The following is a 16,336-nucleotide window of genomic DNA, read 5'->3' on the forward strand; positions in this document are numbered from 1 at the left end:
GACGAACGCGCGGTTGAAATAAAATGCTGCGTGTGCTCAACCAATCAGCATGTTCAGCGCCCAAGTCCCGCCCTCGAAAGTTCCTGAACTTTGAAAAAGTACTACCTTACTTACTACTTTACTATCATAAAATGATTATAGAGCCACTGTAGTGAGATGGGCTTTGTAACGCCGGCTTTAGTGCCTTTATGGGTCTTGAGAGAGGAAATTACATTGGTGTCAGTGAAGGCCTTTCTGAGCAATCTGATACATATTTTTATATGTATTTAATTGCTTTTTTTACATCTTGGCCAGGGGACTACAGATGAAAAATAGCCTTTTAGCTAATTCTGGCTTTTTTAACCATGTTTGTTCATGTGTTTTATGAAATTGCACTGTCCCCTTTCAAATAAACCATTAAATCAAATCAAATCATCGGATTTCAACACTAATATCTTCATCTGTGTGTGAAGATGAACGGAGGTCTGACCGGTGTCCAACCACAGGAGGAATTATGACAGAATTTATTGGGTTATTGGGTTAATTTTGGGTGAACTAACTCTTTAACTTTATATCGCACACCCCACCCACACCACAGGTTTAAAAGATGGTGGTGCGCACTGCAGCCTCACTTCACCGCTCTAAGACACCAGCATTGCATCCGTGGCTAAACACGCCCTAACTTTAGTGCATCGTGATTGGATATTTTGCTCATATCAGCATAGACTCATTGGCACACAAAACAGAGCCAATTCAGAGAGAAATAAAATGCACAGAAATTAATGCAATACACAAGCGCCTATTGATCCAAGGGTGTCGTACCGAATGGGTCAATATTATATTGAGAATTGTGACATCCCTAATATTTTTCCAGTTTAGTTATGTAATTGTTTATATTTTACATTAATCATTCATTTTGTATAAAAATTAAATAGAGAAGAAAATGTGACAATGTCACTGGGCTTGTCACAAATTGCCAAATTAATGGAATATTCAGAGTGCAAGACAAAACCGTGCCTTTTGTGCAATATTATGCTGCAAATATTGTATATTGAGCTAAAGTTAAATTGAACCTTGTATGATAATTTGTGTAACCAGATTCAATACTTTGTAATGAGTATGTACAATGGATTTTGAACTGTACTATTTTTGTTACAGGTTCTCTGGGAATCCCCAGTTGAAGGCATGAAGACATCAAATGTTGGCCTGGACAGATGTACCAACAGTCCACCACACTGACCTCTGCTTTTGCATGGATGGCTGATCAATACCCTGTTCTGTGAGGGTATTATTATAGAAAAACTGAACACCTGTGACAGTGGGATTTGTAGTTGTAAAGAATAGTCACACATCAGTGCACTTAGGGTGCTTTCACATCTCTTGTTCAGTTAATTTGGTCCGAACCAAGGCCAAACAATTAAATAATACATTGTTGCATTTTACAGCTTTTTTGGTTCCTTTTCACACCACACTGATTGCTTTGGTCCGGACCAGTTTAAACACGTGACAACATCCACATCACTCATTGGCCATGGTGTATTACCTAAACTGCTTTTCGATTGGTCAGAATTTACTTTGTGGGAAAATTTCAACAGAAGAGGAAAAGCCAGCAAACTATAACACTATAGAAAGACGACTGCGGGCAGGTTTTGTCCCTGGCCATAATCTACTACATATTGTGTATTAACCACAGTATGCAAACAATACCTTTCTATAATGAAGCGCGGATGCAACTTGAAAACAACGTATTGCAGACGACGAGCGCACATCACTCGTCACTTCAATCGGAGGCGTGCATTAATTATTCTTAACTCTGACACGCTCATTCCGAAAATATTTCCAACGATCTATCAGGTAATAATGTCATGCACATAATGTCAGCACAGCTAACTATGGCAGCTGGTTTAGTCAAAATATTATCAGTACTTTTGCAGTTGGTTCTGTTCGAGGTCGGATCACGTTCTCACCACAGACGAACCGCTCCAGAGTTCGTTTGAAAGACCAGCTCTTCAAGGAGGTCTCGGTACGCTTGTTTAGTCCGCTTTTGGTGCGCACCCGAGTGCGATTGCTGCTTTCACCAAACGAACCGCACCAAAGAGGGAAATGAACTCTAGTACGATTCAACTGAACTAAATAAGGCAGGTGTGAAAGCACCCTTAAAGTCAGAGAAAAAGTTTTTTTTAGAAGTTGCAAACTTTTCTTTCTCTTACAAAGAACACAACAGTTAAACCTTTTCAAATTATTTTCTGGTGGTGCACAAGTCCTATTCTACAAATTAACAAATGATAAAAACATGACAAAACATGATATGACTTCATGCTCTGTAGAGTCTTTATATAAACATGAATTCAACATTTAAAAACAGTATATTCAAAATATAAAAAAAATATCTACTTGACTTTATTACAAAGGTTTCTCGTCAATGTAATGTAAAGTGTAGTGTGACCGTATCTTTATTCTGCGTTTGGTGCACCCATGTATCAAAAGTGTGAAGCCATGGACAAATTTTACTTGTTAGATGATGTGAGATCGTGAGTATGATTTTTTCCCCCTTGATGGAAAAAATGAGCCCACGATTTTATTAATTTGTGATTTGTAGAATAGGATTAGTACAAATGTAACTGTTGTGTTTGTGAGAGAAAAGAAAACTACAAGTTTACAAATCCTAATACATTTTCTCAGTGACTTTACTGAAATTTTCTCCACTGTCAGCAGTGCTTAGTTTTGCTAAAATAATACTCGATATTATACAGCACATGCATAGTTTGAGTCGATCTTCTGGTTATATTTTTTCCAGTCTCAATTTACCAATGCCAAACCTATTTCATTAACAACTATTAATTCTGTTTGTAGTCAATATATAAACAATTGATATTTAATTCAAGAGATTGGCTGGACTTTGCAGACTCGATCAGTATTTCTCGTCCAATGGTCAAACTTTTATTTTCCAGTTTCTCTAGTATTGCATCCTTCTCATCGGTATTTAATAATGACTTTTCAGTGTGGTTTAAACCTCTTTTTTGGCTCATAATATGCATTTTATTTTTTAAAGTAATTAAAAATATTTTCTCTATGCTATTGAAAATGTGGGTTACATCTTTGTCACCTTTTTCACCAAGGAGTTTACACTTGCTGATAGTAGGCTGCAATAGTTGCAAAAGAAAACCAATTCATCTGCAATATTCTTCTGCCCTACATTTTCAAGGGTAAGCTTTCTTTATAAACCATCTACTCACCCATATGCATTTATTTTGTGTAACACAAAAAGAGTCACATAGTCTCAGTCACCACTAGAAAAGAACCTGTGATTTGAGTCTCATTATGTTCTGACTGACATATCCTTTTGTGCTCCAATAAAAATAATGTGTCTGGTACATGATCAGTTGTTCTTGAGTAAATATTGCTTTTAATTTATGTACCTGTATAGCCTACCTCTTTGTGTATTTGAATGTAAATGCCTTTTCTATATATATATATATATATATATATATATATATATATATATATATATATATATATATTTTTTTCTATTAAATGCCTTTTCTATTATATTGTCATATTGAATATTTATATAGATTGTTTGCTCTAAACATGTAGGCTATCTGTAACTGCTCTGTAAATATTAAAACAATGTTAACTGAATGTTATGTGTGATTATTACATAAACAGGCTAATGTATCTTTTTAGTATTAAGTATTTGCTATTTTTAAAACAGAAAATGTGTTAACGTTAACTGTACCAAACTGAAATCAACATCGTGTTTCACTCAACTGACATTAACGTCATTCAGCATAGGGTAAGTAAATCATCTGCGTAGATTGATGTTTTGAATGGAGTGTCTGACGTTGGTCTTTAATGCCGTGAGTGTAACGTTGATTCTATGCCAGTGTGCTATCTGGGTGTAACCCGAAAGGTTCGACCTAAATAAAGGTCCTAGAAAGCCCATGAATAGTGGCCAGGATTTGCTGTTTTGCATCGTCCACACGTCGGCCGGACAGCATTCGCGATCAAATGCCGATGTCTCGGCGACTTTGTCCCAATTAGCAAACGCTCTCTGATCGATGTCTTTCCGATGGAACTTTGTGGATCGCGCCGACATCGGCCCGACGTATGTGTGCTATCTGGGACGATTATGGACGAGTTAATTGTTTCGTACGAATCATTTTTTGAGTTCGCTACACACAAAAACGGCTTCGCGCAGAAAGACTCACTTAATTCCATAAATTAATATTGTGTCGTGATTCGAGTTACTGGGGTGATTCAAAATCCTCACCACTACTTCTCGTGATTCCATCTTTATGCGGTTTACAACTTGCATGCATCAGAAGACTAAAATAGAGGCCCATCCAGGATATCCAATTTAAAAATAAAATTATTATTAGGCTATTATTATCCGAGCTAATGCTGTTATTATGGGGCGGGCGATATTATAGCTAATTAAGCATGTATTGTTATGGCTTCAGTATAGCCAGTCAGTCAGTTGCGTCTTTTAAACGCCTATGATTTGATGAGACGTCGGACGTCTGTCATGTTGTTTACTGCCCGGTTGTCTTCGGCGTTATGGACGTCGCCTGACAGCGCTTTACGGACATAAGGGCTGGACTAGAGACTGCAATGAAGCATCGACAGGGAGGTGTCTGAGAAGGAAGTGTAGAGGCAGGATAACTGGCAGTGCCGGGCGGAACAGTCGCTGACAGACGAGAAGTGCCGCGCAGTTCTCGGTAAATATGCAATTGAATGGGCGTCGTTTGCGCATTGACTCGTTATAATCCTATTTTTGCGTGCTGAATCTCTTGATTTAAATGTTGCATTAGGTAGCTGGGGTTTCGTTTTCTTTGTGCTGTGATATTGAGCGCATTCCCCCGCTGTTACTCTCTGTCTCTCAATCTGTCCGTGCTGACAGACGCCGGGTTTGTTTTTGTCTTTCATCTTTACTGGCCTGTCAGGATGCATTGCATTCCATCTGAAGGATCCTAATGCAACAGTAATGCAACAATTCCCTGTTATCTTTGTGTCAGCCAATTAGGCTCCATGGTCAAATTTGTTCCTGCAGGTTTATTGTGTTGACTGCCTTCATGCTTTTATTGCAGTATAGCTTGTTATTCTTTCATGACTCATGTTTTTAGAAAGTGCAGTGCGGAGGTGTTGCAAAGACTGAATTTCAAATGCCATACCATGCCTGTCTGTGTATGCTGCGGTCTCTATCAAGCTGCTCGTCGGTCTGTGCGTGAGTGTGGGGAGGGGGATGTGTGTGTGGGTGGGTGGTATATAGAAATGATCATGTGGTCAAATCGGGCTGTCAAGGCAGGTGTGATGCAGTCTGCCTCAACGCAATGCCGGTGTAGTGATATTCTGCTGCACTTCACAAAATGTCCTTATGTCTCCTTTTTTCTCTCTTTTCCAGGTGCCCTCGGGTGCACTGTGTCTCTGTTGGCTGGGATCAGGAGGCGAGGAGCAGCTGAAATATCTCTCACTGTTAATGTCTCCAAATGCATTGAAACGGACGAGAAAAGCTCGCTTGAATTAACCAAAGCGGTCAGAGCTTGATCCAATTAGACACACAAATCTCCTTGAAAATGAAGCAAAAACGCGAGACCGCATCTCTTTACTAAAACACCAAATCAAGCCGACCCAACAGATAAGATTACTCCAAATCATATCTGAATGTACGTCTAAGAGTTGGGAGTGTGAATTTATGTTCGTATGCAGGGATGGAGTGGTCTTTGGAGCGGATGAGGGAATGGGTGGCAGGTGGCATGCAGTCGGTGCGAGAGTGTGAGTCCAGTGCTCTAGGCACTGCTCTTTGTCTCGCCTTTCTGTTTATCTGGTACTGCTACCGTGTGGGATGCGAGCATGCTGCCCCTTCGCTACGTGGCGGTTTCAGCCCAGAGCCACTTGGCGGCGCCATATCTGGTGGAGTTCTTGCCTCTGACCTCTCGGCCCGAGGAGGCTCGTCGAAACTCCGTCAGGTCGGCGGGGTAGGAGGAAGCGGCGTCGGCGAGGAAGAACTCAACGGCTTCGCCTACTGCCAGTCAACCGAATGTTTCCGTTGCACTAAGCCCGGCGAGGGCCTGAACCAGCGGCTCTACCATAGCCTGCAGGAGTACGCCAAACGCTACACCTGGGCCGGCATGGGGCGTGTCCACAAGGGGGTACGCGATCAAGGCCGCTACCTGCTCTGCAGCCGCCCCTCCATCCAGAAACCTGAGGTCTTCTTCCTGCCGGACCTTCCCTCGGCTCCTTTCTTCTCACGGGAGGCGCAGAAGCACGACGTGGAGCTTCTGGAGAGAAGTTTCCCTGCACTTCTGGCCGAATTTGAGAGCGTGTACCGGCTGCCTTCCAATCGGACCGGCTCCTCGCTTCCACTGGGCTGGAAGGCTAACAGCACACCACGTGGCCAGTGGTGGACCTTCTATCTGGTGAACCAGGGTACTCCGATGGTGCTGAACGCCAGGCGCTGTCCGCGTACGTGGAGGGTTCTCGGCCAGCTCCGTACCTTTATTGCGAATAATGTGTTTGGAAACGCCTGCTTCTCCGTGCTCAGTCCCGGGACAACCATCACTGAGCACTACGGTCCAACCAACGTACGCCTGCGCTGCCATCTTGGTAAGAGGTTGTGTATCTATGTACACTACCGGTTAAAATTACTATTAAAATCTAAAGTGTTACACATCACAAATTATGTGTTAATAATTTGTGATTAATAATTAATAATAATCATATTATAAATTAATAGAGAAATTATTCAGCAAGGATGCAGTAAATTGGTCAAAAATTACAGTAAAGACTTTTATAATGTAGGGTCATTTCAGGTTGATTGGGAAACTTTCAAAGTCATCTCCATGACAAAAAGTAATCACCCTGAGTTAACCCTTCTTCAAGTTCGCAACCCAACTTCATCAGTATTAAAGTATTTTTAAGATCATGACCATATTTTTAACGTCTGACTGATAATGTATGCATTATATCTGAACCTAGCAGTCTTTGTAGCTGTCTCTGTGCCTGTTTAAGGTATAGCCATTTTCCCTCTGTGTGTGTGTGCAGGACTGAAGGTGCCCTCTGGTTGTGAGTTGGTAGTTGGTGGAGAGCCGCAGTGCTGGTCTGAGGGAAGCTGCCTGCTGTTCGATGACTCTTTTCTTCACACTGCATTTCATGATGGTGAGAAATGGGAACAATGTGCAGAATAAGTGTAATAGATTGTGGTGCATAGTGGTCAGTAGTGGTCAACCATTTGGAATTTCTTGATGGCCAAGATTTTATAATGCTTAGACTTTTTATTTTCCAAAATTAGATAATCTTAGACAGCAGGACGGCCGATACAAAGCCAAACTAATTTATGTCACAGTATTTAATGTTAAGGTATTTACAATGTAATTTATATTCATCTTACATTATGTTTACTAAAAATTGTTAGAATATAAATCAATTCGAATTTGAAAAACTAAATTGAAACTGAAAAGTAAACATGTAACAGATTTATACTTTAAATAGGAATTTATTTTTGATGTAATCTCTAATAAGCTAAAGAAAATAATATAGTAATCGTTCTGTATTTTTCATAAATAAAAAAAAAACAGTTAAAAACACGACTAAAAGCAAGTAAATCCGGTAACCAACAGTGCACACAGTAATGTAGTTTTTGTGCACTAGGAATCATATTATCACAAATCAAAAATCAGACACAAAAACGCTAATTTTACAGACAGCATACAGTGAACATGTCATGATTCATGAATAAAAACTGGATATAGCACAGCATAGTTTGACATTTCTTTTTAAAAGTTGCTCTTTAATGCACAATTTGTGCCCTTTCTGCATCCAGTTCACACAATACACGTTTCTTTATACAGGTTATTCACAATAGATTGACAACCAGATATGCCACAGTTTGCCAATTCAAAGACTTGTTTAAAATGCATATTTGCTGCATGCTGACAGTATATGAAAAAGTATTTTAGCATTTGTCTTTTATTTATTAGACAGGACTGTTAAACAGAGTAAACTAATGAAGGCTGAGAGGACATCCAGTGCATGTGCATTCAAGCACTGCATTTCTCAGCTCTGTCAAAGTCCTGCATAGGACACTTTTTAGCAAAACAGAAAAACGGTTTGCCTGACAAGCCAGGCCCACATCAAGATGGTCTGGTAACTCACCATTGACAGGTCCAATCCGAGGGGCAGATTAACGGCTGTCTTTCAAACTCCTTCTCCACGGCATGTGCTACAACCAACCAGAGCAACAAAGGTGAAGCAGAGCTAGTTGATAGATTAAACTTTCGCCGTATCTGGTCGGCCTTTTTAAGAATGACTTCAGTGCCGTTCTTTTTTCAGAGAAAAGCTTAACTTCAAGTCTTCCAGTCATGGCCAAAGCTGATTTGAAAATTCACCAGCTTCTGTGTTTACTAGTATCACGCAAGCGCAACTCGGCCGTCATTATGTTAAGCCCCGCCCACCAACTCTATACACGATGTGATTGGCCTGACCAGAGTTTGGTTTTTACAGCTCAGGCGTGTATTGCGAGTTGCTAGAAGACACTCGCAGCAGATTAGATTTGCTGCCGCTAGGGTGCGTCTAGATTTCTAGGCTAATGGATCAGAGCAAATCATTTTTTCCCGACCAATATACATCAATCAGGCATAACATTGTGACATATCATTTTGTGTTAGTCCTCCTTTTGCTGCCAAAACAGCTCTGACCCGTCGAGGCATGTACTCCACTAGATCCCTGAAGGTGAGCTGTGGTGTCTGGCATTGAGATGTTAGCAGCAGATTAAATCCTGTAAATTGGGAGGTGGGGCTTCCATGGATGGAATGTGTTTGTTCAGCACATGCCACAGATGCTCGATTGGATTGAGATCTGGGGAATTTGGTGGCCAAGTCAACTCCTCAAACTCGTTTATTGTGCTCCTCAAACCATTCCTGAGCTATTTTTGCTTTGTGGCAGGGCACATTATCCTGCTGAAAGAAGCCACAGCCACAATGGAATACTGTTTCCTTGAAAGGGTGTACATGGTCTGCCACCCATGACTCTGCTGCCGGTTTACCACTTTTCCTTCCTTGGACCACATTAGATAGATACTGTAGCTCCCTGGCTTAATAACGGATTGTATCTTTGACTTAGGATTCCCCAACTTTATTGCAGTCATCGTTGGACATCAAACATTGCCGTCGTACATCGGGAAATCAACCCCCCGTAAGAGCTTGTTCTCCATTTAAACCAGAAGCTAAAACTCCTTGCACCGTAACCGTATAATGCTACGACCTCATGCGGCTAGGCCTCGTTCCATAATGAACTGTGTGAACAACACTAAATATATCCGCATCCTTGACTCTCAACTGAATGTCAAAATAAAAGACCTTCGTTATCTGACATATGAAACAATATGTCTGTTATCTGACCAAAGAAAAAATAACTAGAAAACAAATACCACACAAATAAACAAATAAATCATTTAAAGGAATATGAAAAAATAAAGCTAACAATACAAAACAAATTATTAACAGATACTGACCACTGCAGACCGCAAACACCCCACAAGAGCTGCAGTTTTGGAGATGCTCTGACCCAGTCTTCTAGCCTTTGCAACTTTTCCCTTGTCAAACTTGCTCAAATCCTTACACATTTTTCTTGCTTCGAACACATCAAATTTGAGGACAAAATGTTCCCTTGCTCTCACCCACTAACATGTGCCGTGGTAAAGTGATAATCAGTGTTATTCACTTCGCCTGTCATAATGTTATGCCTGATCGTTGTATCTAGTGTACAATTAGTTGCACTAAGGCAAACTTTACTAATTCTATTAATTATATTTTATTTACCATATATTATGAATTATTCTGTAAAACATGCTCTCTAGAAGTGTCCTGACCCCTACATTATAAATAGATGCTGAAGCTGAGGTTGAAATTGATAACTTGTTTACACATGTACTAATTTCTGCATGGTGAATGGCACATAGTACACTATATAGGGGATAGGGAACAATTCAGACAGTGTAAATATGCTTTCCATTGGGGCGAATGAAGTCTAGTTTCACTTTAGTGTCATGCGAACTACCGCAGCACACACACACACACACACAGTCTGCTCTGGTCCAGAGATACGATAAGCACAGAGCGGATTATATGTGCGAGTCCGGTGCAGACCAGAATCTATTTAAATTCTGATTAGAAGGCTATATTTTAAAGTGATATGGAGGAGAAAGGTTAGAGATTGGGAGAAAACTGCAGATTTGCTGAGCACATTAAATAATGCTGTGCATTTCAGGAATTCATGAAATCTAAATTGAGAGTTCTTTTTTTTTTTTTTTTTTTTTGAATATTGCAGGGTATATTTAAAATCTGTGCACATTATTGTAAGTGAAAATAGCTTTATTTTCTTTGCACAAAGTATAAATTGTAGTTAGAAGCTATTTATACTTAATGCAAATTGTGGCAGATACTATTTGCACCTCAGTGTATTGTAGTACATTATAAAAGTATATATCAGTGTTTATGATAATATTTATTAAAGTCATAAATGGATGACACCATAAGCCTCTAAAGATCTCCCCTACACCAAATTCTAACAATACACGCTAAACACTTTATTCACACTATATTACCAAATTTTTAAAAATATTCTTCATTTCTATTTAAAATAAACTCCTATGCAAGCTGATATGCGATGGTAAAAGGCAGAAGAATGAGTTCAGAAAAAGGCTGTTTCTAACTCGGGTCGATTGCATCAAAATCTGTTTTCACTTTAATCTCCATGGCAATTTCTTTTGTAAATCTGTCTGGCTCTTCAGACAATTGTTGGGCAGAGTTGGTGTAAACACCCTCTGCCAACAAAGCGGATGTAAATATAAATAACCCTCCGACAACCTGTCACTCACATGACATCACAGCAATGGGGAACCAAACCAACCAATCAATTTTCGATGGACAAAGTCAAGTTCTGCCCTACATTTTTTCTTGTTCAAGCAGCCGTTTCACTCGAATATACATCATAATATGAAAGAAAAGACTATCGCATCTTCTGTATCATGCCGACATTTTAAGCAATTTTGGCAGATGTATTATAAAATGGCCTACTTTTTTTTTTTTTTTTAAATTAACTACTCTCTAGAAAACTAGTCAGGTGGTAAGGAAGCCTTTAAGGCCCTGATCAGACAAAACTTGTTTTTTACAGTGAGAGGTGCTTTTTTAATTGTTTTCTATTGGCAGTGAGCATTCTGCAAGCTGTTTATGCGCCCTTGGCGCCTCCTGCACCTTGCGTTTTGTAGGAGTGCTCCGAGAGCATGAAGTTAAAAAAAATTAACTCCTGAGCAGAAAAGTGTTCAACGTCATTTTTTCCCCCATTGCCCAATTGAATGAATGAGGACGCGGGGTCGCGGGCCTTCCTTTGTGGTGATGGTTAGACTGTCAGGACCGCTGATTCGGGGGTTGCCTAGCAACATAAAAAAACGCAGCACGCTGCTCTTTTCTAAATTAAAAAAGGTCAACCAAAAAAGGCAGTGCGGTGTGCCTTGAGAAACACGTTCTGTCTAATAAGGAAGTATAATTAAAGAGCTTTTACATAAGATGATTTTTGTATTCAAAAAACAACTTGATTAATCGGTCCAAAATGACATTGTAAACCTCTCCAAACACATTAGCAACACCCAGAAAACCACTCGCAACACGCTGAAAAGTTAGTATTTACCACTTACATCATTAATTCAATATATTTGTGCTTAGGTTCTGCAGAAGATGGCCCGAGAGTCGTGTTCATGGTGGACCTGTGGCATCCAAACGTGGCGGCGGCCGAGAGACAGGCACTGGACTACATCTTTACCCCTGGACGCTGAAAGAGAAGAGAAGAGAAGAAAGGGTTAACAGTGTCCATTGTATTAACAGTATGAGATGAGTGCAAAGGGAAAGACGGAGTGTGGAGAACATCAGTCTCTTCCTCTAGTATACGTACCTTTACTCCTCACTTTTCCTCTTGGCACTGCTTCAGTAGAGACTCCGATGTACCGTCACTATTGTACATTATCAATGTTTACAGACCTCTTCAAGTCTAACCATAGCCAAAACCTGCTGGTGAACTGTGCTTGAGACGAAGCCCTCGCATTCATGTTGTTCGTACAATTTAGCTGCAGGGTGACTTTATACCCAGCGAGTGTCATGGTATCATTTCACCAAAAGCATTGACAGTCAATCGCACATGGAAATGCACTTTTTGCCACAGCCAGGTAGGGTTGTATAGGAAGCACAGTACAATGTTTGGTCTGTACATTTTTACTGAGGTTAGGCTTACAGAAGCTAAGCTAAACAGTCGTAAAACGACATATGCTGCAGTGTCAGGGGATTTGACATTTACAGCAAAGTTGTGTGGATATATTGCAGAGATGGAACACAAAGTGAACTGAAGCACTACCAGCTAATATGTCAAATGACCTCCATTAAGCGCACTAGTGGCAAGTTGTTTTTCCGCCACACCTAAGTCAGGGTCGGATCGCTGCGATGGGGGAGAATACGAGCACATCAATTCAGCCTGCTTTCCACTTTACTCTTTCCTACCTTGAATTTTCGAATCGATTCAAAACTTATCAATCGCTTTGTATCTCTGTGACACTAAAGAGGGACAGGGCGCTTAATATTTTGGGAAAACGCAACGTAATGGCTGTTAATGTGTGCTAGGTTCAACCTTATCGTGCTTTGTCGTACTGCTTGTAAGCAGAGCTTTCGTGGTTGTCGCATCGATATGGTACATTCCTTTTGTAAGACGACAGATCGTTTTGAGACCGTTTCGTGAGAAGTGACATTTTATATCATTGTGAGACTTTTGGAGTTGCAGATCAATTTTATGACAACGTTCCTACTTCCATGTTTCCAAAATCGTGTGCCATGGACTCTCTTTGCAATGGATTGAGTAATTCTGTAGATTTAATAAAGAACTAATTCAATATCTGGCTCGGTGTACTTTGTGGAAATGCTTGTATACAAATGTGTTTAAAATATAACGTGACATGGTGTTTTGTATTAATGCAAATTAACTGGGTGGGTATGATAAAGATCTGGTAACAATAAAATTAGCTTCTGCTTGGGAACATACCTGCTATATTATGCCATGCATTAAAGCAACACGCTGGATGTTTGGAGGATTTGGTATATGGGGGTGGCAGATAGAAGGGGAGTGATGCAAACCGCAGCCATTATCAGACTGCAGCTCTGGAGATTTACATAACTAACCTCTTTTGATAACGCAAAGGGGCGAGTGATAAATAGTAGATGAATGAAACTAGATAAAAGGTAAATGCAATCCACCTACGATCCATATCTGTTCTTCAGATAGCCTTTTGCAGAGGTTGCAGATCTAATATTCAGTTAGTGTTCATACTGCAGAAAATCATTACCGTAGTATGGCGTTACAAACTACATTTTCTTATGTAAATATCAATGGCCTTTGAACCGACATGTAAAATGTTAATTCCAATTCCAAGCAGCAGACACACTTCCCTGCTAACATTCATATTAAATTATGAAAATCTTCTGAATGGTCAAAATCTCTCTCTTCTTGGTAATGGGAACATTAAGAAAACATTTGTCACTATGGGATATATTTTAGTGCTCTGGACATTCTGAAACAAGTTGTAGGCCTAATACTTACAAATGTTAGATGATCATCCAACTCATCCATTAACGAAATATAAATGATATATAAATAATGTTTTTGTGTTAACGTGTTTTGAGAATATTATCGAAGACCAGACAACTTTTAACTACCATTCTATTAACACAGAGGTGGACAAAGTACACAACTTCATTACTTGAGTAAAAGTAAAAGTACTGGTCAAATATTACTCCGTTACAAGTGAAAGTTGTAAAAACAGATTTTTACTTGAGTAAAAGTACAGAAGTATTTGTTTTCAAAAGTACTTAAGTATCAAAGTAAATTTCCTTTTTTATGTCAACGCATTATTTTATTATTGTTGTATAGATGCATATTATGCCATCATGGTTTAAGCCATTCAGTGATGCTCCATCAGACATACTAGCATAGGACTAACTTAAACTCATTTAAATACTTGTATAAAAGTTACAAAGCTCTTTACGAAGCTGCTGTCACTTTAAGGCCAAATGCACGGATCCAATACACTGATACACATCTGATATTCTCCAACTGTTTACTCTTCTCTTTCTCCCAGATGTTTATATTGTTATAATTTTATAAGACATGCACCAAGTGTATGCTAACTAAACTAATCTTGATTTTTTTTTAAAACTAAAACATACTTTCAAAGTATGGCTATGGGTGCACACACTGTGCCTAAGAACCGTCGTCTTCCATTTTGCTATGAACTGATCAGTGTTCAAAAAAAGTTTGGGAAATGTATATGACCCTATAAGAGTGATTCCTGACAGACTGTCTGCAACAACAACAAAACCTTTTAAAGATGGAAAAAATCATCCTCTGACTCTCAGAGCTGCTACAGAAACGACTTTCGAAATAGATAGAAATGTAAAAAAGTAAAAAGTACGATATTTGTCTTTCAAATGCAGTGAAGTAAAAGTAAAAGTATCCAGAAAAAATTATACTCCAGTAAAGTACAGATACTCAAAAAGTGTACTTAAGTACAGTACTCAAGTAAATGTACTTAGTTACTGTCCATCTCTGTATTAACATTACTGGAAGATTGTTTGTTTATAACTTTGAGAAGCTTAGACAAAACTCGGAGAATGTTCCCTGTTAGCTGCCTTGTCACATCCATTCGAATAGTTTAATAATCAATTAAATACATTGATTTTATTTTAGTAAATGGGTGGTTTTGAGGTCCGGGCCTCATGAATGTAAAGGGTTAGTTCACCCAAAAATAAAAATTGTCATCAATTCCTCACCCTTATGTCGTTCCAATCCCGTACAATATTCATTCATCTTCAGAGCACAAATAAAGATATTTTGATGAAATCTGAGAGCTCTGTGGCCCCTCCATAAGTCACAAGTTAAAAGTTAGCTCACTTTCAGAAAGTTAGAAAAGGCATTGTTAAAATAGTACATGTGACTCCAGTGGTTCAATCTTAATTTTATGAAGTGATGAGTCCCGCTGGCCTGTGGTGTTCCCCAGAGCTCTATTCTGGCTCCCGTTCTGTTTTCTATTTATATGCTTCCAATTGGATCTATCTTTCGAAAAAATTGTATTAGTTACCATTGTTATGCAGACGACACACAAATATATCTCCCTATAAACCATGCAAATAATTTAGACACACTGACAGCTTGCCTTGATGACATTAAAGCGTGGATGTCTTTACATTTTTTAAGTCTAAATGAGAGCAAAACGGAGGTTGTGGTGTTTGCCTCCTCTGTTGACAAAAACGTTTCAAAATTAAATCTGAGTTTGCTGGCGCCCTTTGTTAAACCATACGTGAAAAATTTGGGTGTTATACTTGACAGTGCCTTAAAGCTTGATAGGCAGGTAAATCAAGTTGTTAAGTCAAGTTTTTATCAACTGCGTGTTCTGGTTAAAACAAAGTCGTTTCTCTCTTTTAATAACTTTGAAAGAGTTATTCATGCTTTTATCACCACTAGACTATGGAGGACCAACCCTGCACAAATTAAAAATAAATAAATTAATGAATGAATAAGTAAATAAATGAATGAATAAATAAATATACACATATGTAAATTAATAAAAACATAAATAGATAAATAAATGTGATAATAGGAAAATAAATAACAGAATAAACGACTTGATAAAATAAGTATGATTCATTTTTAATCAAATACAATTTTGTATTATCGTTCCCTTAATTTATCATTTTCTGCTTTTATAAAAAATATATCTTTTTAACTTTCATTTATTTGTTAATTAAATTTAACATGTATTTTTATATTTATGCGTTTATTTATTTTTTACATTTATTTTTCCCTCATGTATTTATTTTTACATTTATTGATCGATTGATTCATTTCTTTTTCTTTTTCCGTTTGCAACATGGAAATGAGGAGGGCGGTCCTTGTGTAGCTTCAGCACATCATTGGTTGAGAGCTCACCACAGTCTATGAAGCTCACGCATGCAGAATCAGACCAGCTGAGGAGAGTTGTCAGTAAATATGACTAAATGATCTGAATTTGAATTGTATAAATCTGAATTATTGACAAGTGTAATCTAACAAAATTGAATATTATGTTGCATTTTACATAGTTCTGAATTTGAATTTTTTTAAATGTTGAATATAGAACCTTTGAAATTGAACACATCTGAAATGTTTTTATGTCGAAATTGTTTAGACATGTATTTTCAAACAGCAGATATTTTGTTCTGAATTAATAGACTGGAAATATTCAGTTTTTGAAAATACAGATTCAAGATTTCAGATGAAGAAGAAA

At 38.6% G+C, this 16,336-nt stretch overlaps 1 protein-coding gene and 1 long non-coding RNA gene across 8 annotated transcripts in view; both read left to right on the forward strand.

Annotated features, from left to right (window-relative positions):
• LOC137038638 (uncharacterized) overlaps positions 1-3,437 on the forward strand; it is a 9,636-nt gene extending 6,199 nt beyond the window's left edge. For all 5 annotated transcript variants that reach the window (XR_010897531.1, XR_010897533.1, XR_010897530.1 and 2 more), the window contains one exon: positions 1,138-3,437. This is a non-coding gene — a long non-coding RNA (uncharacterized lncRNA). The remainder of the gene's footprint in view (positions 1-1,137) is intronic.
• asphd2 (aspartate beta-hydroxylase domain containing 2) overlaps positions 1-12,910 on the forward strand; it is a 21,548-nt gene extending 8,638 nt beyond the window's left edge. For 2 of the 3 annotated variants that reach the window (XM_067413364.1, XM_067413362.1), the window contains exons 2-4: positions 5,384-6,585; positions 7,024-7,137; positions 11,700-12,910. In XM_067413364.1, the coding sequence (XP_067269465.1) occupies positions 5,691-6,585; positions 7,024-7,137; positions 11,700-11,809 (1,119 nt within the window). In that variant the 5' untranslated portion in view covers positions 5,384-5,690 and the 3' untranslated portion in view covers positions 11,810-12,910. Of the gene's footprint in view, positions 1-4,282; positions 4,701-5,383; positions 6,586-7,023; positions 7,138-11,699 lie in introns of those variants that run through there. The other variant, XM_067413361.1, reaches the window with a different exon arrangement.
• Positions 12,911-16,336: the final 3,426 nt, after the last annotated feature.

This window comes from Pseudorasbora parva, chromosome 13 (genome assembly GCF_024679245.1).
Source record: "Pseudorasbora parva isolate DD20220531a chromosome 13, ASM2467924v1, whole genome shotgun sequence".
NCBI lineage: Eukaryota > Metazoa > Chordata > Actinopteri > Cypriniformes > Gobionidae > Pseudorasbora > Pseudorasbora parva.